Source organism: Mastigoproctus giganteus, chromosome 7 (assembly GCF_048544385.1).
Source record: "Mastigoproctus giganteus isolate SK-2022 chromosome 7, ASM4854438v1, whole genome shotgun sequence".
In the NCBI taxonomy this organism is placed as follows: Eukaryota; Metazoa; Arthropoda; class Arachnida; order Uropygi; family Thelyphonidae; genus Mastigoproctus; species Mastigoproctus giganteus.
The window spans coordinates 160658491-160684040 of record NC_143581.1 but is presented as its reverse complement, the minus strand read 5'-3'; the positions used below and the strand labels follow the sequence as shown (position 1 = coordinate 160684040).

The 25550-nt window shown below is 36.9% G+C and overlaps 1 protein-coding gene across 3 annotated transcripts in view; it reads left to right on the top strand.

Annotated features, from left to right (window-relative positions):
- Positions 1 to 25550, top strand: part of Tnks (tankyrase) — a 637218-nt gene that overhangs the window by 592100 nt on the left and 19568 nt on the right. The window contains exons 26-27 of one of the 3 annotated variants that reach the window (XM_090377953.1): positions 9154 to 9262; positions 25005 to 25153. In XM_090377953.1, the coding sequence (XP_090234079.1) occupies positions 9154 to 9262; positions 25005 to 25153 (258 nt within the window). Of the gene's footprint in view, positions 1 to 9153; positions 9263 to 25004; positions 25162 to 25550 lie in introns of those variants that run through there. The other 2 variants (XM_090377952.1, XM_090377954.1) reach the window with 2 other exon arrangements.

Below are 25550 nucleotides of genomic sequence, written 5' to 3'. Positions count from 1 at the left end.
TAAGGAAGCAATCTGGCTTCCATGCCAATAATCACATTTATCTTTAAGAATTTATGCAAAAAAAGGCAACATTTTTTGCATAGCTTCTTAAAGACAGGTGTATTATTCTGGTGCCATTATAATGTTTACACAGGTCATTTATTCAGTAAGCATTGTTAACTTACTACAAACTGCTCTTGCAAATGACGGCTATGTGGCTGGTCATACAGTGCTGGTATGAGCTAGCTAATGACCAGTCTGACATCGTGTGTACAAAAAATAGATTTAATTCCACACAACCAAGGTTTCATATAGCTCATCATGTGCATGATAAAGGTGGTAAAAACTAAACTTTGCAATCTTTGTTATTATGTGTGAGAAATTCAGTTTATTTCAGAGAAATTCAGATTATTAAAATAAAAATATCATGTAAATTGATAAAGGACTGCACATATTTAGTTATAATTATTCCTGAAGAATAACTATAACAGGTAGTTCCCACTTTACGAGTTTTTATCCAAATATCAAGTATCAACAGAATCAAAAATATGAACATTAATTTAGAAAATAAATAAATAAATGATAAACATTCATAAATATGGCATTTCAAACCACATTCATAGCTATACAATACATTACTACTGTACATTCATTTATTTGATCAGGCAGAGATGAAGAGGGAGGTAAAACTTTTAAAGAATTTTGGAAAAAATTCCATATTTTAGATGCAATCAAAATAATAAAATGAGGGTGGGAAAAAATTACAGAGAAAAACATGATGTTTGAAATAAACTCTGTCATCATTTTATTGATAATTTTAAAGGATTTCAAGAACCAGCAGAGATCGTACAAAATGAAACAGAAGTGGCCATTAATATTGCTAACCAGTTGCAGCTTGAGGTTTCTACAACTAACGTCGCTGATCTGCTTCAAACACGCAATAGAGAGCTCAAATCAAGACCACCTTGAAATGGCAAAATGTGAAGAAGCTGAGGAAAAAGAAGATTTAACAGATAAAGCTTTTCGACACATAGAAAAAGCAATTGCTGTTTTCGAGTCACAAGATTCAAATTTCGAGCGCGCTAGAAAACTTGCTACATATTTAAAATATATGAATTTCATTCTCACTTTTGAAATTCATAATTTTTCCATACAAAGTTCATTGCAATAAATAAAAACATGGCAGTTTGTTGTAATAAATAAATTATATCAACATATGCATGTTGCAAGATCAAACCCACACGCTGTAAAAAAATGCATGACCCTTTGTTAACTGTTGCACCTGTAAATTAGCTTAAATAAAACAGATACAGTAAAGGTTTCCTGTATCTGTTTTTCCTCTTACAATTAGTTCCAGTGGCCCCAATTGTCAGATTATAAATGGAAATTTATTCATAATAAAAACAATACATCAATGTAATGACTCGTATAAATACTAAAATACTAAAATTTTTAATATAGCATTGTTTACATATATTAATTAAGTTAATAACAACATTGTTTTAATTGACTTAACTTAAAGTACCTGATGTGATCATGGCACATATTCTCTCAGTTGTGAAATTGTCCTTATTAGTCTCTTAATATATTATACAGTCCATTCCGGTTATCTGGGACACATCGGGACTAGTGCATTTTGGCCCAATTAAGCGGCTGCCCCAATTATCCGAAGTTTCACGTAAATAGTTAACAATACAAGGTATTCCCCCCCCCCCCTTTACAATTGGTTCACTGTACAATCAAATCAGATTACAACGAACTCAACATAGTAAAGTACCGTTCACTATACGATGTGCAGTAAGCGCTGGTCATTGTGATTACGCTTGTGAATTGAATTTTAATTCTATTAAACAGCAATTCTAATTAGCGAAAATAGGAGAAATATTATCCACAGGCTATAAAAGCAAAGATATATTAAGCACAAATTTATCCTTTATTACCTTACCAATTAAAAAAATTAAATGATACGTGAAAATCGGAATAATTAATACGTACTGTAATATGTACATACAAACTAGTTGATATTTCTGTTCACTGACATTTGTGGGTGGGGGTTAAAATTAAAAACAGTAAAAAAATAGATAAGCAATCAATACAAAGAACACGACACACACAAATTGCAAGTAACACGATATGCGCAAGTGAGAACGGAGTAACGAGTTACAAAGCTTTAAAAATAGGAATGAAGAGAAGAACTGAAAATTAATTTTTTATATGATTGTAGATTTCATGGAAGTGTAAACACATTTCACCATAATAACCCACAGAATTCCAGCTGATCTTATTGAATTCGCAAATTCAATAAGATTGAGTTTACTGCCTATTTATGATAGATTTCACTAACAGAAAAGCCCAATAAACAGGTGACTGCTAATTGTTTTATGGTTGTGACCTCCAGAATTTCGACCGAACCACGTGGTACCATTGGAGACAATCGTAGGGTAATCTCCAGTGCTGCAGTCTCCTGCCCCAATTAAACGGCATGCTGTCCCAATTAAGCGAAGTAAACCCTGGCTATTTTCTCGATTGGTTTCTGTTTTTTAGATTTGCCCCAAATAAGCGGCTGCCCCAATTAACCGGTGGCTTAAATAACCAGAATCCACTGTATTATATTAGTTTCTTAATATATTATATATTTCTATACATTAAAATAATTTTCCTCCTAGTGATATGTATTCGGCCAGTGGAGAGGAGAGGGATACAAGTTATGCGGTAATACTTAATAGAAGCTTGTTTTACTGTGGTAAAACAAGCTTCTGTTTTAGCATGGTCATAAACCTTGTGCACGTGCTTTGTTTATCTAGCATGACCACACGGTACCATTCTCAATTTCCATATGTAACATATTTATGTATTCATAGCTGAGGGGCTTAGAGGGGAACAGGTATCCTGTGTGTTATCTGACACTCTGCCTAAAACACTGATGGATCCAATATCTCTCTATTACAGAAGATTTAGGAGAAGTCCGGTTGGCCTGCCTCCCTAAAATCCACTCATGCACACCTTCTCGATGGTAAGCCCTGTTACGTCACTTAGGTGGCAACGAACGTGTAGAGTGGTTCTCTTCAAGACGCCTGGTCAGCGTGAAGAGGAAAAGACCAAACCCTCCAGCAATGAGAGCACAACAATACAAATGGCCCTCAGTCCCCAGCAGCTTTCACTCTCCCTCTTACGGCAGCGAGAGGATCAGAGTGGAAGCAGAGGGTGCTAAGAATCTCTGGGTACGACCAGGCTGCCATGCACGGAAATTGAACTTGGCCTGTTATAACGTACGATCACTCATCGGTGAAGACAGGATATTAGAGCTGGAAAAGGAATTAGAAAATGTGAATTGGAATATCATTGGTTTGGCTGAAACAAGAAGAAGAAATGAATCACTTATAAGTTTATCAAGTGGAAATCTGCTGTACACCAATGGAAACAGTGAAAGGAGTGAAGGTGGAGTTGGGTTTCTGGTCCATAAAGATTTTAAAAACAACATTTTGGAATTCAAAAGTACATCACCAAGGGTGTCAAGACTAATACTCAAGATTTCTAAGAGGTACAAGCTAAAGATTATAATGATTTATGCACCAACATCGAGCCATGATGATGAAGAGGTTGAAGAAATGTACACCGAAATTGAGAGACTTCTAGATGAGCAGAAAACCCACTACACTATTATTATGGGGGACTTCAATGCTAAGGTTGGAAAAAGGCAAAACAGCACAGAAAGAGGAACTATAGGAAATTTTGGAATTGGTGAAAGAAATAAAAGAGGTGAAAGACTTGTGGAATTTGCAGAATCTCAAGGAATGTCAGTAATGAACACTTTTTTCAAGAAAAGGGTGAACAGAAAGTGGACATGGAAGAGTCCAAATGGATTAACAACTAATGAAATCGACTTCATCCTCACTAACAGAAGATATATTGTGAATGATGTTACCGTCCTGAATAAGGTAAATATTGGAAGTGATCACAGAATGGTAAGATGTACACTTGATATAGATGTAGGAAAGGAAAGGAAAAAACTGACTCGAGTAAATAATACGAAGGTCTTTGAAATAACAGAGGAGGAGAAAAAGCAGTATGTACTGGAACTTAAGAACAAGTTTGAGCTTCTGCAGACTGCTCAGGACCAAGATATTGATGAGGAATATTACAACTTTCTGAAAGTGATAAAGCCCAAGAAACCTATAGGGAAACAGAAATCCAAAGAAGAAAAAATTAGTCAAGAAACACTTGTCATGATGAACCAAAGACGACAAATGAAGAGCAAGAAAAACACTGACAGGGAGAAAATTGAGTATACTGAGTTATACAAAGCCATTAGAAAGAGACTCAGAGAGGACATAAGAAGATTTAACACAAGAAAAGTAGAACAAGCATTAAGGGAAAACAAAGGATTTAAATCAGCAGCCATGAGCAGTAATACAGAAAGACAAATGATACTGAAACTGAAGAATAGCGATGGTGTACTTATAAACAGCAGAGAAGGCATAATTCAAATAGCAGAAGACTACTATAGAGAACTATACAAGGAGCGAGGGAATGATACCAGCAGTGGGGAAGATGGATTGCAAAGTAGCAACACATACGACATACCCGATATTCTTCCTGATGAGGTAGAACATGCATTGAAGAAAATGAAGAATCGGAAAGCCCCGGGGGAAGATGAAGTTACTGTAGAGTTGTTAAAATTGGGAGGAAGAGACATAACACCAAAACTGGCAAGGCTCTTCACAAAGTGCATTAGAAAAGGTGTGATGCCTAAGCAGTGGAATAATGCAATCATAGTTTTGCTGCATAAGAAAGGAGATAAATCAGAAATTGGAAATTATAGACCAATTAGCATGTTATCCCATATCTACAAGTTGTTCACAAGGGTCATTACTAACAGATTAGAAAGAATACTTGATGAGAATCAACCGAAAGAGCAAGCTGGCTTTAGGACGGGTTTCTCAACTATGGATCACCTTCACGTAATATCACAGCTAATGGAGAAAGCAAATGAATATAAAACACCATTATGCCTGGCATTTGTGGATTATGAAAAGGCATTTGACTCCATACAGCATAAGGCAATGTTTCGGGCACTGGAAAGACAAGGCATAGATACTCCATATATTATGATTTTGAAGAAAATATATGAGAGTGCTACATCCTTTATTAGACTAGACAAAGACAGTAGCAAATTTAAAATCGAGAAAGGAGTTCGACAAGGAGACACAATATCTCCGAAGCTGTTTACTGCTGCCCTTGAGGAAGCTTTCAGAAGATTAGACTGGTCGCAGAAAGGAGTCAATGTGAACGGAGAGTACCTAAACCATTTACGATTTGCAGATGACATTGTGGTCATAAGCCACGATCCCAAAGAATTAGAGGAAAATCTTAATCAGTTATGCACAGTTAGTAAGGATTTTGGACTAAAGATGAATATGGCTAAAACAAAAGTAATGATGAACAAGTATGCCACGGAAAGGGAAATAATGATTGATGGAGCAGTAATTGAAAAGGTGGAGTCATATACTTATCTGGGACAAGTTATTAGCTGTAATAATGATAAATGGCTGGAAGTCAAGAGAAGAATAAATTTTGGATGGATAGCATTCAGGAAATATAGTCTCATACTGAAGAGCAATATCCCAGTTTGTCTGAAACGTAAAATAATGAATCAATGTATACTCCCCACCATGACTTATGGAAGTGAAACTTGGGCACTCACCAAAAGAATGGAAGAGAAGCTAAGAACTACACAGCGAAGAATGGAACGAATTATATTGGGAATCAGACTGTTAGATAAGAAGAGAAACACATGGATTAGGCAGCAAACTCAAGTAAAGGACATTCTTATGAAAACTAAAGAACTAAAATGGTCTTGGGCAGGACACATAGCTCGAAGACATGATGACAGATGGACTAAGAAAATAACAGAATGGTACCCAAGAGGAGCTAGAAGAAAACCTGGAAGAGAAAGGCGGAGATGGATAGATGAAATTCATGAGTTTTTGAGTAGTAAATGGATGGCCAGTGCTCAAAACAGAAGGAACTGGAAAGTTGCTGGAGAGGCCTTCATCCTGCAGTGGATTGAAAATGGCTGATGATGATGATGAGCTGAGGAAGAGACACACACCGTGTCGAAAGCTTCTGTATGTATTTTATTTCATTTTATCAAAAGAAGCAAGTGCAGTGAGCAGGGGGCGAAGTCCTGTATATTATTAAAACTGTTCTTGACTATATTTTTATTCACAATATTTGCATCTCCAAAGAGAAATCATATACATCATTGGAAAAAAAAATCTCAACCAATTTGTGTTTGCGATATTAATCAGAATTTACTGAGCTAGTATTTAAATAAGGAATCCAATAATTGATGCATTTACACAGATGACTGACAATGTAAATCAGAATATTATAAGCACAGTGATAAGTTGAATTGGTAGTGTAATGGATAAAATAATTTCAGGTGTTTTTATTATTTCGAATATACTTGATGAAATCCAGATGTAGGCAGTCCTCCTTCCCCACTAACTATTTTTTTTATTCTTTTGGCAGATATTGAATGAAGTGACATAAATGAGAGATATAAATTTTAAAAAAGCATATCGCCAGAAAGGAAATTTTCTGATTAAATAAACTAACCACTGAAATTAAAATGAACCTTAATTTTTACATATACAACCAGCAGCAAAGCTTCAAATTCTGGCTCTTTGTGAGATTTGTGAATGGGTCTCCTGTTCTTCTTATAATTTATATAATTATAAAATTATATTATAATAAATAATTAATATTTCTGTACAATTTATTTACCTGTAATTTGTGTTAATATTCTCAGTTAGTAAATTGTTCGTATATATTTAATTAATATACCCTTCTTCTTTTGAGTACCCTGATATTATTATTATTTTTTTTTATACTACATTACTGAATATGTATATTATATTAGTTGTATTTCATTATTTTGCAAAAAGATGTTGGGATCCATCAACAAGGTGTTGATGGATCCCAGAGGATCAGAATGAACCACAATCTTGATGTCTGCACCCTTATTCAGGGTGCAGACATCATCAGATTTGTGAAGAGCCAGAGACTTGCCTGGTTGGGAGAATGGATGACAGCAGAACAACTAAGAGGATAATGAAATGGAAACCTACCGGTAGAAGAGCAAGAGGAAGACCGCAGAAAAGATAGATGGATGATGTAGAAGAGGACTTAAAGATCACGAGAATAAGAGATTGTAGAAGTTTGACTTCTGGGAGGGCTTACTGGTGGAACCATTGTTGAGAAGGCTAAAACCCACCCTTGGTTATAATGCCAGAAGAAGAAATATTTCATTAACTTTATGCCTGGAAGTATTTGCTGCACAAACACAGTAAGAAGGAATTGCATATACTTCCCATAACACCTGAGAATTGTTTGATAAAGAGTTAAGATGTACATACGTAGTCAGATTGTTCATAAACACTAGGAAGTCATTTGGGATAGTTAATTATGTAATATAATAAGTAGTGAAATATTAAGCAAGTTGCTGTTAAGTAGGTTCACAGTGAAATTTGTCTCAATTGACAAGTAAAGCCAAGCTAAGCCAAAATTCATGATTGCACGTTTAAAGTACTAACAAGAAAAGGGGTTGATAGTTAGTCAATAAAATGTTTAACCATTACAGGTTGGAACATGTTTGTGCTCTCATTTCACTGGACTGTATATTTTTTTTTTTTTTTTTTTTTTAATATCAATGTAATTTTTAACATTTTGTTAAATTAGAGTTACCATATTTGCTCTCTTCAAATCTTGGGACAAAGTGGCTTCATAAAGAATATGAAAATAAGCATCTGCTATCTGTATTTCCAGGAAATTAAATAATTATAATTATTAAATAAGTGAAATTATGAATTTAGTTAATGTTAATATTATAAAAATAAAATAAAAGTAAAGATAAAAATAAATTATATGGAGTAAGGAGGATTATCCTTGTGCGTGCGTGCGTGCGTGCGTGTGTGTGTGTTTATTGCAGCCAGAAAAATTTAAACTACTTAGCACAATGGTCTTAATGATAACAGCAGAACAAAATTTGCCTTCACAAGTACCTGTATTATCAGTACCAGCTACTTCCAAATAGATTATATCCTTTTCGATGACATTTGTGTTGAAAGATTAATCTGCTATTTATGTAAAAGATTAGACCAGTCGTTCCCAGCCGTTGTACCTCGGCACATTGGTGTGCCACAACCCTTTTCAAGTGTGACGCAAGATTAGTAAAAATTCCATTGAGTTCAATGTCAATTGCTATTTCGGTGTGCCGTTAATATTTGTCTTTTAACTTAAAAGTGTGACTTGAGTGACAAAAGATTAGGAACCACTGGATTAGACAATGGCTAAATTGCAAATTAACCTGTTGGCAATGTTAATGCCATATTGAAACCTGCTAGTTGCACTGTCCACATAATTTCATACAATTATGTTTAAAAGCAGAGCAATACCAGGGCAACACATTATGATGTTCTGTGTTTTGAGGTGATATTTTTTTTAACCACTTATGCCACTGACGTGCAGCCATAATAGTGGTAAGGAGATATATCATCATTGATAATTTTCACAGCTTATTATGCAATGTGCAGAATATTGACCTGGAATCATATCAAGTATGAAATGATTTTCAGTTCTTGTGGTCACTGCTCTGGCAACATATTCTAAAAATCAGGAACAGTCAGACAATCAGTTCTGGAGACATCTGGTAATCCTAACCTTAAAATGTAAATTGTCATTTGTCACCTAAAAATTGTTTTTTACTTGTTCTTTGTTATACTTCACTTCTGTCATTTGCTGGCTTTTTCATTTTGCAAGCAGAATACCATTTGTAGAATGAAATTTTGGATAAAAATATACAAATGGATATAGTGTGCCCAATGTAGAATGCCCATTGTAATTACAATAAATGGAAGTGAAAACAGAAAATAATACTGCACATCATTTGGAGATATTGTTGAGGAAAGATATATGACAAAATATGATTTTCCTCCCAAATTCATAAAAATAACTTTGGGTTTAAAAATGGGTGTCTCTGACAGATGCAGTAAAAGTAGTGTTAGGGTTAATACAGATAAAAATTAACAGTTAATAGTGAGTACTTGAAAGTTACTATGAATACATCCTGTTTTCATTACCATTTGTTTTTTTTTTTTTTTTTTTGTGTAGGTATTTATTTTGCTGAAAATTCGTCAAAGAGTAATCAGTATGTGTATGGAATAGGTGGAGGAACTGGTTGTCCTGTCCACAAGGATCGATCTTGCTATGTTTGCCACAGGTTAGTATCTGCTTGATTTCATTTCATCAAAATAGCATTTAGGTTTGGAAATATAATTTAAGTAAAGTATAATTGTTCATTTCATTTAACTGGATATATTACATTTTATTGGCAGATTTTTGAAATTGATGCTTTCATTGTAAGAGGAGTGTAAAAATTTGTACAAATAATGTTTTTATACTTCTGGAAGAGAAATCCAGTGGCAAGATCCAACATTTCACTTTTGCATTACTATGCAAAAGGAATATATTTTTGAAAAAAATCAGTGATCAATCTTTTTCCTTGTTACTGTACTTGGGATTAATTTCAGTTGTAATCCCATCCTCCCAACCAAAATCCTATATATGCTGTCAGCTACATGTGATATGGATAAATCACATTCCTTTCTGGAATATTCAGGCTTAAACAATTGTTTTGGATTGTTTCATTCATTTTTAGAATTCATTATAAGAAGGATATGGAAAACTTAGGAAAAAACTAACTGTAAACTGTTGCCTATTTCCAAGCTATTTTTTTTTTTTGGTTTTTAGGAGCATTAGCAACTAAAGCCATATTGCTCCGGGATATGCGGTGGTCATTCCCTATTTCCAAGCTATAAAGGTAATTCATATAAGTAACTAAACTACAAAGTCTCTTAATAAATGTGATGCTGATAATGAAATTTAATGAATTAAATATGGAGGTCTTATTCCTTTTTTTTCCTTATTGCTCTAAGTAAGTGAAGTGAAAAATAGTGCCCTGTATCCCAACTTATGAATCCTTTAGGCTTCTCAAGTTAATGGTTTTATTTTTATAATTAATATGCCTCCATGTGATGGGCAAAAAAATGTAATCACATTTTTGCATGAGCATTTTTTTTTTTTTTTTTTTTTTGACGACTACAAAAACAGCACAACATTAGCAATTGTCATATGTGTTACTATTTTTATGTAAAGTGGGTTCCCTATTCTATTGCTGGCTCTGGTTGGACCAAGTACAAAATAAAAGCACAGGCTGCTTCATTGCATTCAAAAGATTTTCTTTTAATTAAAATTAATAGAGCATTTTTATAACATTACAGGAATAAGAACATTAAGCATTATCTTTTCAAAATTAGAATAAAAATACAGCTCACCTGCTATAATGCATGATGTGTTCTGGGGGAGGAGAAATGGCTGGTGATAGAAATGCATGCTACATCATACACATTTTCATATAACACAGGAATAGCTATAAATCATCAATATTTATCCTATTTTCAAATATAAAACATGTGTTGTTTGAATCCATTTCAGAAACCACTTTTGCCAAAACTTTAAAAGCTCCATTTTTATTTCAATATTTAATGCTTAGCTTTTTTTAAACACTGTTGTCTCTTCACTCATTTTTATAGCTTATGTATTGCATAAATTTTTATGCATAAAATATATAACAAATCAAAATATGCAACATACACTCAGGGACAATCATAAACTGGAATGAAGCCAGTGAGAAATAATTTAACATGTTTGTGAGTGAGTTTTTTGTGCCTGACTTCAAATTTTTGTATACATAACTGTGGATAGGATAAGGTGACAAATAAATGATGTTAACAGAATGAGCTGTACAATCGTTTGGAAACATTTGTAAATCCAAAAGCAGAAGATCACTTGCAAATTAGCATTAGTGCCAGATGGTTCAAGAAAGAAAAGGGAGGGGGGAACAATGACCAATTCATCTGAATATGAATTCTAACAATTTGTCTAATCCTTCCTAAAATTTATTCAAACTACCCACTTCCACAAAATCAGATGGAAGTTTATTCCAATAGTAAATTACTGCTTACATTTCAAAATCATTATAAATCATTCCTTACATTACAAGGGTACATTCTAAAATGGCGTTTGCAGGCTGGCTGCTAGATAGTCCACCAGACTGAACCTATTAGTAACTTTCTAGGAGGCTTCTGGATTAGCTAATGTATAATCTCGCTACCTGTACTCTACGATAGTGACTGGAAGGAGTCTGAGTAGTGTTTATGTTGGGGGGGAGCATTTTGAGGCCATGTCATGCCAAGGAGCTGGGTTGGGATATCACAGACGTGGTGTCACACAGATATAAAGAATGCAGAATTGGAACTTGGAAAGTACAGTGTGCACAGAAATGATAGACAGGGTAGGAAGGGAAGAGCGGTTATGCTGTTAGTCAAGAAACACATAAAATCTAAGGTTTTGCATATAAATTATCAGGTGGCACAGAAGTCTATGTTAGATATAAGCTAGTCTGCAATCAAGTCACAAAGGAGGTTAGGCAAGTGAAGGCAGATTACGAGAAATCTTTTGCAAAGGATGCAAAGACAAGACTTCTTTACTTATGTAAACTCTAGAAAGAAGAGAATGAAACAGATTGGCCCACTTGATGTCGATGGTTCGACCGTTGATGATCCTGTTCAGATAGCTGACAAACTAAATGAGTATTTTGCATCTACATTCACACATGAAGAATTCTGTAGGCAAGTGGAGGACAGTAGCTTATGAAACTGTAACAGGGAGCTAAATGATTTTGTAATAACTGAGAGCAAAGTGGGGGAGAAATTGTTAAAGTTAAACATAAGAAAGGCACCTTGGGGGAATAGGATCTATCCAGTTATATTAAAGGAAGTGGCAAAGGAAGTAAGCAAACCCTTAGCCATAATTATGAGAGCATCCTTGGACTCGAGAGCTCCCCATGGACTGGAGATGTAACACAAGTAATTGCATACCTCTTAGTTTAACTTCTGTTCTGGGGAAAATAATGGAGTTACAGGTTAAAGAAACACTGCAGGATCATTTAGACAAGACTGCAGTAATAATTCAGACACAGCATGAGCCTTGTCTGACCAATTTGATTAGATACTGTGATGTGGTCACAAAGGAACTGGATGCAAAAAATAATTTTGATATCATATACTTGGATTTTAGGAAAGCTTTTGATAATATTGCTCATGGAAGACTACTGTACAAATTGAAGCAGTATGATATTATGGGTAAGTTGCAACAGTGGTTAAGTTTCCACAGTGGACAGAGAGTGGTAATCAATGAACACTGCTCTTCATGGACTAGTGTTATTGGTGGAGTCCCCCAGGACCCATTGTTGGGCCCATGGTTGTTTTATGTATATATATCAGTGATATTGATGAAGGTATATCAGGCTTAATGTCGAAGTTTGCAGATGATACAAAGGTTGACTGGGTTGTAAATGACAGTATGCTACTGCAACAGGATCTAGTAAAGTTGAGCAGATGGGCTGAGAAGTAGCAACTGAAGTTTGTAACAAATGCAAAGTACTGCATATGGGTAATAGTAACCCCAGAGAAATATACCAACTGTTTGATACTTCACTCAGAGTAGTGGAGAATGAAAAAGACCTGGGGGTAATTGTGCAGTCACATATGAAAAGCAAGTCATGGGATCTTGTCAATGATATACATGAATTTGGGCGCCTCCGTAGCCAGGTGGGCAGGAGCAGCAGTGCGTAGCACACGCTTCTTGATTAGACCGGGGTTCGAGCCTGTGCCCACCAAATACGGAGGATGCGGAAAGGTCAGAGAATGACCACCGCATATCTCCGGAGCAATATGGCCTTAGTTGCTAATGCTCCTAAAAACCAGATAACAAACAAACATAACAAACATGAATTTGATAGCAGGAATGAGGAGGTGATTACCCCTTTGTATAAGGCAATGATCAGGCTACACTTTGATTACTGCATATGAGTTTGGAGGCCTCATTTCAGGAAGGATGTAGAGTTGCTATGTACAAAGAAGAGGAACAAAATGGGTTCTCTTACCAAGAAAGGCTTAATTCTGTAAATTCCAGCATATGGAGATTAGGCACCTGCGAGGTGATAAGGCCTTGAATGGTTTGAGCACGCTCAATGCTGATGGGATGTTTCCTCTCACTCAGATTACAAACCTGAGAGGGCATAAACTCAAATTGAGGAAAGACAGTGTAGAATAGATGTGCAGAAATTTGCCTTTAGCCAGTGGGTAGTTGATTGCTGGAATAAACTTCCATCTCTCGTTGTGGAAGTTGATAATTTAAAATTCAAAGAACAACTTGACAGACTTTTGGAGCAAATGGATGGGTGAAATGAGAAATATATTTTTTTTTCCTATGCTAGCTAAGGATGCGTTCTTGCATCATATGCCACTACTAACTAATGTGTACACCATATCCAAAAATTTCATTACTTCATACATCATGTCCTGTCCTCCTCACCTTTAATTACTACTAAATAAATCATGAATGCCCAAACTAATAAAACAAACTTATCTGCATAAAGATCTAACTCTCCCAAACACTTCTTCATTCATTTCACTTATATATGTGATCTCAATCCATTTCCACTTACAGTCTGCCAAACTCCACATACTTGTTCTGACAGAAATCCAGTTATCAGTTGATTTCTCTGCTCATCTCCATTGTCCTAATTATTCACTGTAAGATTCCTTTTGCTTCAACGGTGTTACTTGTGCTTATGTCAACTCTGATATTCCTTGTCAGAGACTTCGTAATTTGAAATCTTCTCTTTTTGACCTTCTGTGGCTTAAAATCTCTCTACTGCATTCTGTCAAATTCACTTGTTGCCTCTATCGTCTCCCAACTCTACTAATTACTCAAAACCTTCCTCTCTTTGCAACTTGACTGTCTCCAGTCCAACTTTTCTAACAGTGGGGTAATTTTCCTTGGTGATTTTATTGTTCACAACTCCAGCTGGCTTCCATTTTCTAGTCACACAGTCCCAGCTGGTCAATACAATACGATCTAAGCCAGAAGGCCAAGAAGCGATGGTCCCAGTTGGTCGGGAAGGCAAGGCTTTTGCAATTACTTATGACCTCACACAGAGTGTTCATTTACCTACTAGAATACCAATACCAGACAATGCCAACCATACAGCCAACACACTTGATCTTTTTCTCACAAACAACCCTTCTGAGTACAAGGTTGACGTGAGTGGTGCTCTAAGCAGCACTTCAGATTACAACTTGGTGATGGTCTCTTCTCCAATGGAGTTTATCTCTCTTGGCTATTCTCAACCTTGTATTGTTTGGCATTACAAGAATGCAAAATTATTTTCTTCTTTTCCTTGTTCAGATTACTGTTTCAAATCTACTGATGTCAATGTTTGCCCAGATCATGTGTGAAATTATTCAATTATTCTTGTATGGATGGAATCCTTTATTCCACACTCCACCTTAAAATCTTGTCCTTTTTATAAACCTTGGTTTTCCAGTAAATGTGCTAAGACTGTGCAAGTTAAGAATATTGCATATTGAAATTGGCATGTATCCAGATCTCCAGGTTCATTTTTTGTCTACTCCAAAGTTTGCAACAATTGTGAAGCAGTTATTAATAATCCAAACTAGATTTGGATAGGCTAAGAGTAGAAAACTTGCTTCTTGTCAAAATGGTGGTTCAGAATTCTGGTCTCTTGTCAAAACTGGATAATTCTATTGCTACTTCAGCCAAAGATAAAGCTGACTGCTAGCATCCTACTTTTCTTCTAACTCGTGTATTGATAATCTTTGAAAACTATCTCCTACCATTCCCAATACACTCCATTCAATGCCTTCTGTGGTCTACTGTCAAAAGAATGTCAGAAGAATTTTGAACAGCCTTGATGCCAAGAAAGAGCAAGATCCTGATGGTATTTCTTCACTTGTTCTCAAAAACCTGTGCTTCTGAACTTGCTCTTGTTCTGCATTTCTTTTTTTCACTTTCTTATTCTACAGGTGTTTTCCCTTCTGCTTGGAAATTTGCTCATATCCAGCCAGTTCCTAAAAAGGGTAACATATCCCTCCCATCTAATTATCATCCCATTGCACTTACTTCTACTCTTTCTAAAATAATGGAGAAATCTATGCAGACAGGCTGCCAGGGCAGGTCATGGGGTTTTGTCAATGATATATAGGAATTTTGCTAGCAGGGAGAAGAAGGTGATTGTCCCTCTGTATAAGGCAATGGTCAGGCCACGCCTTGAGTACTGGATACAGGTCTGGAGGCCTCATTTTAGGAAGGATGTAGATTTACTTGAGCGTGTACAGAGAAGGGCAACAAGATTGGTGAGGGGAATGAAGGGATCCTCTTACCAAGAGAGGCTTAAGTTCTACAAATTGAAGTGGCTGGAGACTAGGCACCTGTGCGGTGATCTCATTGAGGTGTATAAGGCCTTGAATGGGTTGAGCACACTGAATTCTGATGGGATCCTTCCACTTGTTCAGATTACAAACCTAAGGGGACATAAATTCAAATTAAGAAAGGACATATGTAGAATAGATGTGCGGAAATTTGCCTTTAGCTAGCAGGTGGTTAATTGCTGGAACAAACTTCCATCTGTCTTGTGGAAGTTGATAGGTTGAATAAATTTAAGGAGGAACTGGACAGGCATTTGGAGGGAATCGTGTGATTTTTTTTTTTTTTTTGGCTGATGCTGCATAAGCTCATACACTTGCTTTCTTGCATTACATGCCACTACTACTACTACCACCACCAGCTCTTAAACTATACTACTACTACCACCAGCTCTTAAACTATCTAGAAACCTTTAGCATTAGCATTAGCATTAGTAGAGGCATATGATGCAAGAAAGCAAGCCTATTCAGCATCAGCCAAAAAAAAAAAAAAAAAAAACAACCACTACTCCCATTTCACCCCTCAATTCGTTCGAAATACCTGTCCAGCTGAGCCTTAAATTTGTTTAGGCTATCAACTTCAACAACAAGCGATGGAAGTCTATTCCACAAACCAACTGCCCGCTGGCTAAAGGCGAATTTCCGCACATCTATCCGACATCCGTCCTTCCTCAATTTGAATTTATGCCCTCTCAGGTGATTATTCTGAGCAAGAGGAAGAATCCCATCGGCATTGAGCATGCTCAAGCCATTCAAAGCCTTGTACACCTCTATCAGATCACCTCGGCGATGCCTAGTCTCCAGGCTCTGTAATTTGCAAAACTTAAGCCTTTCTTCGTAAGAGCAACCCTTTGTTCCATTCACTAATCTTGTTGCCCTTCTCTGTACTCGTTCCATCAGCTCTACATCCTTCTTGAAATGAGGCCTCCAGACCTGTATACAGTACTCAAGGTGTGGCCTGACCAATGCCTTATACAAGGGAATAATCACATCCCTGTCCCTGCTAGAAAAATTATTGTATATCATTGACAAGACACCATGAGCTACCCTTGCAGCTCGTCTGCACTGCTCAGAGAACTTCATATCTGCCTGCACAATTACCCCCAGGTCCTTTTCATTCTCTACCACTGTCAGCGTAGTACCACAGAGTTGATACGTTGATCTGGGGTTACTGTTTCCCATATGTAGTACTTTACATTTGTCAATGTTAAACTTCATTTGCCACCTCTCAGCCCATCTGCTCAACCTTTCCAGATCCTGTTGCAGCAGCATAGTATCAGTAGTGTCCTTAACAACCCTGCCAACCTTTGTATCGTCGGCAAACTTGGACATTAAGCCTGATACACCATCATCAATATCATTTATAAATACAGAAAACAACAATGGACCCAACACTGAACCCTGAGGAACTCCACTAATAACATTAGTCCACGTTGAGCAGTGTCCATTGATTACCACTCTCTGTCTTCTGCCACTCAACCATCCCTTTATCCATAGCAGCAATTTGCCTCGAATGCCACACTTCTCCAATTTGTGCAGCAGTCTTCCATGCGCAACAGTATCAAAAGCCTTTCTAAGATCCAAATATATAATATCAAAGTTATTCCCTGCATCCAGTTCTTTTGTGACTACATCATAGTATCCAATCAAATTGGTCAGACAAGACCTGCCCTTAACAAACCCATGCTGTGTCTGAGCTATAACTGAATTCTTGTCCAGATGATCCTGCAGTGCTTCTTTAACCAGTGCCTCCCTTAATTTTCCTGGAACCGAAGTTAAACTAACAGGTCTATAATTACTTGTGTCAGCCTTTGATCCTCCTTTGTGAATTGGGGTTACATTTGCACATCTCCAGTCCATGGGTACCTCCCCTGAGTCCAAAGAAGCTCTCATAATTATGGCTAGGGGTTTGCTTACTTCCTTTGCTGCCTCCTTTAATATAACTGGATAGATCCCATCCACCCCGGGTGCCTTTTTTATGTTTATCCTCAACAATTTCTCCTCCACTTTCCTCTCAGTTATTAGAAAATCATCTAGCTCACTGCCAATGTTTACTTCACCTACGACATTCCCCTTCCTGAATAACTCCTCATGTGTGAATGTAGATGCAAAATACTCGTTTAGATTGTTAGCCACCTGAGCTGGATCCTCAACTGTTGAACCATCAACATCCAGTGGACCAATCTGATTCATCCCTTTCCTTCTTGAGTTTAAATAGGTAAAGAACTCTTTTCTGTTTTTCTTTGCATCCTTTGCCAAGGATTTCTCATAATCTGCCTTTGCCTGCCTAATCTCCTTTGTGACTTGGTTACAGACCAACTTATATCTATCATAGGCTTCCACGTCACCCATTAATTTGTATGTATCCCATGCATTTTTCTTCTCTGCCATATGTCTCATTAGTTCATCTGACAACCATTTAGGCCTGAACCTTGAACAATATTTCTTGGTTGGTATGTAAAGCCTGGTAGCTTCCAAGATTAGTTCCTTGAATGCTTCCCATTTTTAATTTGCTGTTGGTAACATCATCAGTTGGTCCCACTGTATAGAATTTAAATACTGTCTCAGACCATCATAGTCGCCTTTACGAAAGCAAAAACCCTTCCCTTTACCTCTGATGGTAGTTACCTCCTTGAGTAAATCCCACTTCAGCACACTGTGATCACGGCCACCCAGTGGTTCATTTATCTGCAGATTCCTAATGCATGAAGAATCACTACTGATAATCAGATCAAGAGTATTGCTCCCTCTTGTTGCCTCACGAACATGCTGGTGTAGAAAACAATCATCCAATAAATCCACAAAAGCCTTGCTAGTGTGTGAGTGACCAACCCACAAATTCCAGTCAATATCTGGGAAATTAAAATCCCCCATTATAAGACTCTCTGATTTACTGGCCCATTCTATTTCCCTGTACAGTGTCTTATTATACTCATCAGAGTCATTAGGCCTATAGCACACTCCTACTCTCAATTTTGATTTACCTATGCTTATGTCACACCAAACTGACTCAACACTGCACTGTCCAGCGATGTCAACTGGCTTCGCTTCCTTGGATTTTATGTGTTTTTTAACTAATAGCATAACCCCTCCTCCCTTCCTATCCTGTCTATCCTTTCTGTAGACGTTGTACTCCCCAAATTCCAGTTCTGCATTCCTTATATCTGTGTGACACCACGTCTCTGATATCCCAACAATATCTGCCTTTGATGTTTTGAGTAATACCTCAAATTCATCAAATTTATTTACTAAACTCCTAGCATTAGTGTACACGCAAGTATACATGCATCTGTTTCTATTCTTAGCTACCCTAACACAACCCATGTGTTTTTACTTTCACCTGATTATTGATCAGATGAAAGGTATCTAGATTCTTGGTTGTTTTAGATCTAGGTTTCTAGATTGACACTGATGGAGTCCATACTGGATTCAGTCAGTGTCGACCCACTTGTGATATTCTGGCTTATGTTCCCCATCTATGAACAAATTCAGTGGAAAAAGTTTAGTGAAACTCAAGCAGTTGCCCTTTTTTTTTTATATTTCAAAGACTTTTGAATCATATTTGGCATAAAGGTCTTCTAAATAAGCTTCCATCTTATGGTTTGCCAACTGTGTTTTGTAACTGAGTATCCAGTTTTTCTCTCTCATTGCAAGTCATAATAGATGGCTCTCTGTCTTCTAACTTCTCCACTAATGCATGTGTTCTCCAAAGTTGAGTTCTTTCTCCCTCTCTTTTCCTCTTGTATATTAATGCCCTTCTTCCCTTGAACAGAAATCCTGTCCATAGTTTTGCTAATGGTAGCATGATGCATTCCACTTTCTACTTTGGAAAACCTTTCCTGCTCAAACAGCTTCAACTTCTCAAATATACACTACTAGTTCCCTAAATGCTGATCTCTGGGTAAATTTCCAGTGAGGCAAAGACAACTTAGTTGATTTCAATCCTTCTAAAACTCAGTCCTGTCTTTTATCTCACAAAAAGGATTCTTCTGCTCCTATACTTATCTTCAGTGACACTCAATTTCTAGAAAGATCACCGACATAAGTAAACTCCTTAATTTAGGAGTTTACTTCCTGAGTAAGGCACTGTTTTTGAAGCTTATTGGCTTCTCATCAGTAGGTGGGCAAGTACCCTGTTGTTGCAATAACAGGGTGCCCGTCTGGGTGGTGACATCCACTGAGAATAAGTAACATTAGCCTTCTCCATAGGTGAAGCGTTACTTATTCGAGGTAGAGCAATACCATGGCAACTTGTGAGGGTATTCACAATATGAGATATAATTAAAACGATGCATTAAAACTACCTTGGTAGTAGAATTGATGTATGTGCATTACCCATGCATAAGTAAACTCCTTCATACTCTTCGGCATTTAGCCAAGAAATATCTTTTAGATCACAAATATTGCTTCCTCAGTATCTAGACAGCTGTTCACTCTGTACAAATTGCAAATGTGCCCCAGAACCTCTCCCTCAGGCTTCTAGGTTCCATTCAAAAGAGGGCAGTTAGGTTAATTAATGAATCCATATTTGACAAGTCTCTCTACTCACTGTCTCATTGATGTTCTGTTTCTGTTGCATGCCTTTTCTATAGATACTTTCATGAGCACTGTTGAATTGGCTTCAATAATTCCTGCTCTCTCTTCCAAATCAGTCTGAACACATGCTGCAACCAGTCAGCATCCTTTTACTGTCCATCTTCAAACTCACAGAGCCAAGTTTTCTCCTTCCTCGTTTATTCCTTCAACTTTGTTTTTTGGCACAACCTCCCTTTATACGTATTCTGAAAATTGCACTCTACAGAAATTCAAGTCTAATGTCAACAAGTATCTTCTTTCATTCATCTTCTCAACCTTCAACTCATGCATGGTACTAAGTACTATAGGTTCTAAGATGTCTTGTGCTTGGGATTTTCAAAAAAAAATAAAAAAATAAAAAAAATACTTCTTTGGCTGAAAGCAGATTTATACACAACTATTCTGCAATTATTTCTTTCAATTAAATGTATGTCCCTTTATCTTTCGTTGTCCAAGAAAGAGTAGGGATGCCATCAGCATTTCAGTCAATTCTCTTCACAGGTGGTGTCTAGTTACCAGCTGTTGCATTTGCAGAACTGAAATCTTTATTGGTAAAAGTACTCTTTTTTGTTCTTCTAATTTGTCCTCACTAATTTGTTCTTCGCTGTACCCATTCCAACAGATTTGGATCCTTCCTAAAATGGCAACTTCCGATCTGTATACAGTACTCAAGATATGGCCTAACCATTGCCTTATGGAACAGGATAGTCACCTCCTTATCCTCACTGGAAAAATTCCTGTAGCAGAAATTCCTGTAGGTTCATTAGCAGAACCACATGAGCTGGACTAGCAGCATTCATCTGCACTGCTTAAAGAGAGTCTCAGAAGTATCCCTAGGTCTTTTTTCATACCACCATTTTGAGTGTGATACAACTCAATTGGTATGTTATTCTGCAGTTACTACTATCCATCACATCAGTGTTAAATGCCACTTATCAGCCCATCTGCCTAATTTTTCTAGGTCTTGGTGTAGTATGACTTTATTCCTGACAATAATCACCTTTCCAAACTTAGATATTAAGCTTTATATGCCTTTATCAGTATCATTAATAAATATTGAAAACAGTAAGGGGCCCCCACCACTGAATCCTGAGAGATTTCACAAAAACATTAGTCCCAGAATGGCAGTTCCCATTAATAACCACCCTCTGTCTTTATTCCACTCAACCTACATAGCAATAACTTTCCCCAAATGCCATACTGCTCCAAATTATACAGGTCTTTCATGTGGAAGAGTATGAAAAGCTGTGCAGAAATATAAGTATATGATGTTAAAATTATTTTTTTGAATCCAGTTCGTTGTTATTGCATCATAATAGCTAATAAGATCTCCTTAACAAATCCATGATGCAATTGCCATATAACTGCATTGCTTCTGTAACTACTGACTTTTCTGGAACATTAACATTATTTTTTCTGGAACAGAAATCAAACCTACAGTCCTGTAATTACTTGTTTGGGCTTTGATCCCCCTTTGAAAATAGGGGATACGTTGCACATCTACGTGTAGTGACCTTCCCTGAATCTAAAGCATCTTGCATAAATGTGATCAGATTTTTCATCCCTCTTTCACTGCTTTTTTTATTATAATTGGATAGCCTCCAATTATATCAAAATAAGCAGGAAATACAATATGGCCAACATGAAAAATGTTTTGAGGACATGGTTCTCCTCTGTAATTTCTTTTCAAGCTTAAAAACTTACACTGTGCTTTCTGTGTAAGGATGAGACTGTCCCAAGGCTCAGAGGTTTGTGCAGCGCATAACTTGCAGCTGTAGAGCCAGTCTTCCTCTGTTCTACAGTGTCTTGATAATTCTTTTTTTTTTTCTCATTGTTTGCATCCTTAAACAGAAGGAGTTATGCAAAAAAAAAAATTCTCGGGCTGATTTTTATCTCTTTGAACATTAATTATGAGGTAAGTGGATTCTGTATATAATTTGCAGGTGTAAGTTAAGCCAGTTTAGTCTCTCCTCATTTAGACATTCCTTTACTACCCTTGCCAGATGAATCCTCTGTCTTTAGACCTTTCAAAATGCTTTATATCTTGCTGACTCATAGGCTGCCCTGACAGCCTGTCTGCACTTCCCAGAGAACTTCATATCTGAAGTCCGACACCCATTGAAGTCTAAAGTCACAATTAATTCCAGATCATTTTTCATTCTCAACTACCCTGCGTGTGGTACCACATGATTGGTATGTTAATCAGATTTCTGCTACCCATATGTAATATCTTTTGTCAATATTAAGGTTTGACAAAAGATATTTCATATGGGTAGCAGAAATTCTGCTCCTCAACCCATCTGTATAATTTATCTAGATCTTGTTGCAGTAGCATATCCTGATTACAGTCGTTAGCCACCCTGCCAACCTTCATATCATCTGCAAACTTAGACATTAGGTCTGGTATGCCTTCATCAGTATCATTAATAAATATTGAAAAGAATGGGCCCAGCACTAAATCCTTGGGGACTCCACTAATACATTTGTCCCAGAAAAGCAGTATCCATTGATAACAACTTTGTCTTCTCCCACTCAACCATTCCTTTATCCACACACCACCAAATACGGAGGATGCGGAAAGGTCAGGGAATGACCACCGCATATCCCGGAGCAATATGGCCTTAGTTGCTAATGCTCCTAAAAACCAAATAACAACAACAACCTTTATCCACAGCAGTAGCTGTCCTTAATGCCATACTGCTCCAATTTGTATGGCGTGGCAGTATTCCTATCTTAAGTATTCCTTTCTAGATGAATCTGAATTACTTCTTTAACCAGTGACTCTATTACTATCCCTGTAATAGAAGTCAAGCTAATAGGTCTGTAATTACTGATGTCACCTTTTGATCCCTTTGTGAATTGGGAATATATTCGCACATCTACAGTCCATAGCGACCTCCTCTGAATCTAAAAATGCTCTCATAATTATGTTTGAGTGCTTGCTTACCACAATATAATTGGGTAGATTCCAACCACCCCGGGTGCCTATTTTATGTTTTTCTTCAATAATTTCTCTTTCACTTTCCTCTCAGTTATCACAAAATTATTTAGTTCCCCGTGTGATAAACTTCTGCCATTTCCTTCCTTAAAGAATTCCTCGTGTGTGAATATAGATCCAAAATGCCTACTTGATTTGTCAGCAACATGGTCAGGTTCATCTTTGCATTTCTTGCTAGAGATTTCTCTTAATCTGTCTTAGTTTGCCTAACTTTCTTTGTTACTTGATTGCAGATTTCTAGAATAGGTGCATAGAAGGGTAACCTCTTATGACAAAAGACTCTAACAGTAGAAGAACATTAATTAAATTTTTGAATGGCTCAGGGGCTAATGGGGCTAAAAAAAAGCTAATGGCTTTTTTCAATTTGTTACTGAAAAATGTGATCCAGAGTGAACTGTTTTGAAATGTCTTATTCCAATAGTGTTTTCCCTTTTTCATAGAAATTTGCTTATATCCAGTCAGTTTCAGTTTCTCTCTAATACACTTAATTTGATCATTGCATTGTGAGTCAGCATGGGCCCATGGGGGCAAACATCTTTGCCAGGACTGCAATCCTCCCCAACATACACACTCCAGGATTATGGGCTGATCTCCCCTGGCACTTCTGATCTTGACTTTTATACTATCTTGAAACCTTCCAGCTGATTAACAGTTATCAGTATGGATTCGTTATAAGTGTCAGTTCACTGATGATATCTTGGCTTATGCTAATATGCTAGTGTCTTTGGAAAAGTTTTCAAAAATTCATGCAGTTGCTCATATGCTGGTGTTTGAATGATTTGTGCTATGGCTGTAAAGTTTCATGGGGCTGGTGGGGCTGGAGCATTGATGTTGACCTTGGTATGCACACATGCTGCCAAGTGGAAACTAGTTCAACAAATTTCACTCGTGTCATAGCTGATGTCCCAGTTTGAGCACAGTGCTCACATCAAGTTCTCTTTTAAACTTGGGAAAAGTGCTGCAGAGACCCTGCAGAAAGTTTATGCTTTAAAGAAAACAGAATAATGGTTTAAAAACACAGCAAATACCATATGATGAACTACACAGTGGATGCCCTTCAACCTTACAAAACAACGAAAATGTTAAGAAAGTGAAGGAACTGATGCTCAATGATAATGACTTTTGTTGAGATTGCTCATGAAGTTGAACTGTCTGTAGGCTCAGTATGCACAATCCTGGTGTAAGGTTTAGGGATGCATCACTTGTATGCAAAGTTTGTTCCATGCTTGCTGTAAGGCAAACAGATGGACTGCAGGAAAGCCATCACAAGTGGTTTGTCTGAAAATCTATGCAAGATCTGAGTTTCCTAAGAAAAGTAGACACTGTGAATGAGGAGTTAGGTATTCAATTATGACCCTGAGACCAAAGTGGAATCATCTGAATGGCACATAAAAATGTCCCCACAGCCCCAGAAGTCTCGTGCAAGAAAATCCAACATCAAAGTCATACTTTTTTTTTCAATGATGAGGGCATAGTGCACCACGAATTTGTGACTAAGGAGAGAATGTGAGGTGCAGACAATCTCAAAAATGGAAGGATAGCTGGATCCTGCACCATGACAATGCTCCCAGTCACACAGTGATAGCAATTCAACAGTTCTTTGAAAAAAATCAGTCGTGCAGCAGCCTCCTTTCCTTTGCCAATCTTGCTCCATCTGACTTCTGGCTGTCTCTAAACCGAAAATGGGGCTTTGTGGTTGTCATTTTGCTACAGTGGATAACATCAGAGAAAATGCCAAAGTGCACTTCACATGCACTAAAAAAACATGATTTTAAAGAATGTTTCAAATCTTGGGAAAATCAATGAAGCAAGCATGCATGCAGAAGGGAGGTACTTTGAGGGTGATTAGGTTAGTATGCCCAACTGGTCACTCAATAAACTCTTATAGTAAAATTCCAGGAATGTTTTGAATGTATCTTGTATGCTCACTGCAAGTTCATAAAATGATAAAATATTTAGGGGGGGGGTGCGTGTGCTCACACATACCTATGTTTATTTAAGTATAGATTTTTTTTTCTTTTTTTTTTTTTTTAATTTAGACAAATGCTACTTTGTCGAGTGACATTAGGTAAATCATTTCTTCAGTTTAGTGCCATGAAGATGGCACATGCACCTCCTGGACATCATTCAGTTATTGGACGACCCAGTGTCGGGGGCTTGTCATATCCTGAATATGTAGTCTATAGAGGTGAGCAGGTAAGTAGATTTTTTTTTTTTTTTTTTAATTGCTCTCCTCATTTCATTTTTTTTTTTTTTTGGAAGGGGAAGTTTAAAATCTATTGTGTGAAATTATGCCATCAAAAATCATATCCTCAAAGCATGCAATCATGACATTACATTTTTTATCCATCATTAGTTGCATGGGAATCTTCTGAGCCTTCCCCATCTTATTGCAGTATTGTACTGACTTCATTCAAGAACATTCTGTTGTAAAAATTTGACTTCTCTGAGTAAAATGAAAAATTGGCAATATCTTATATATGATTTCACACAAATCAATATATCAGATCTGAATATATCGGATTTTAGGACCTCTATAACTAATAACTAAACAAAGGTTTTTTGTTTTTTTTTATGGTGTTAGG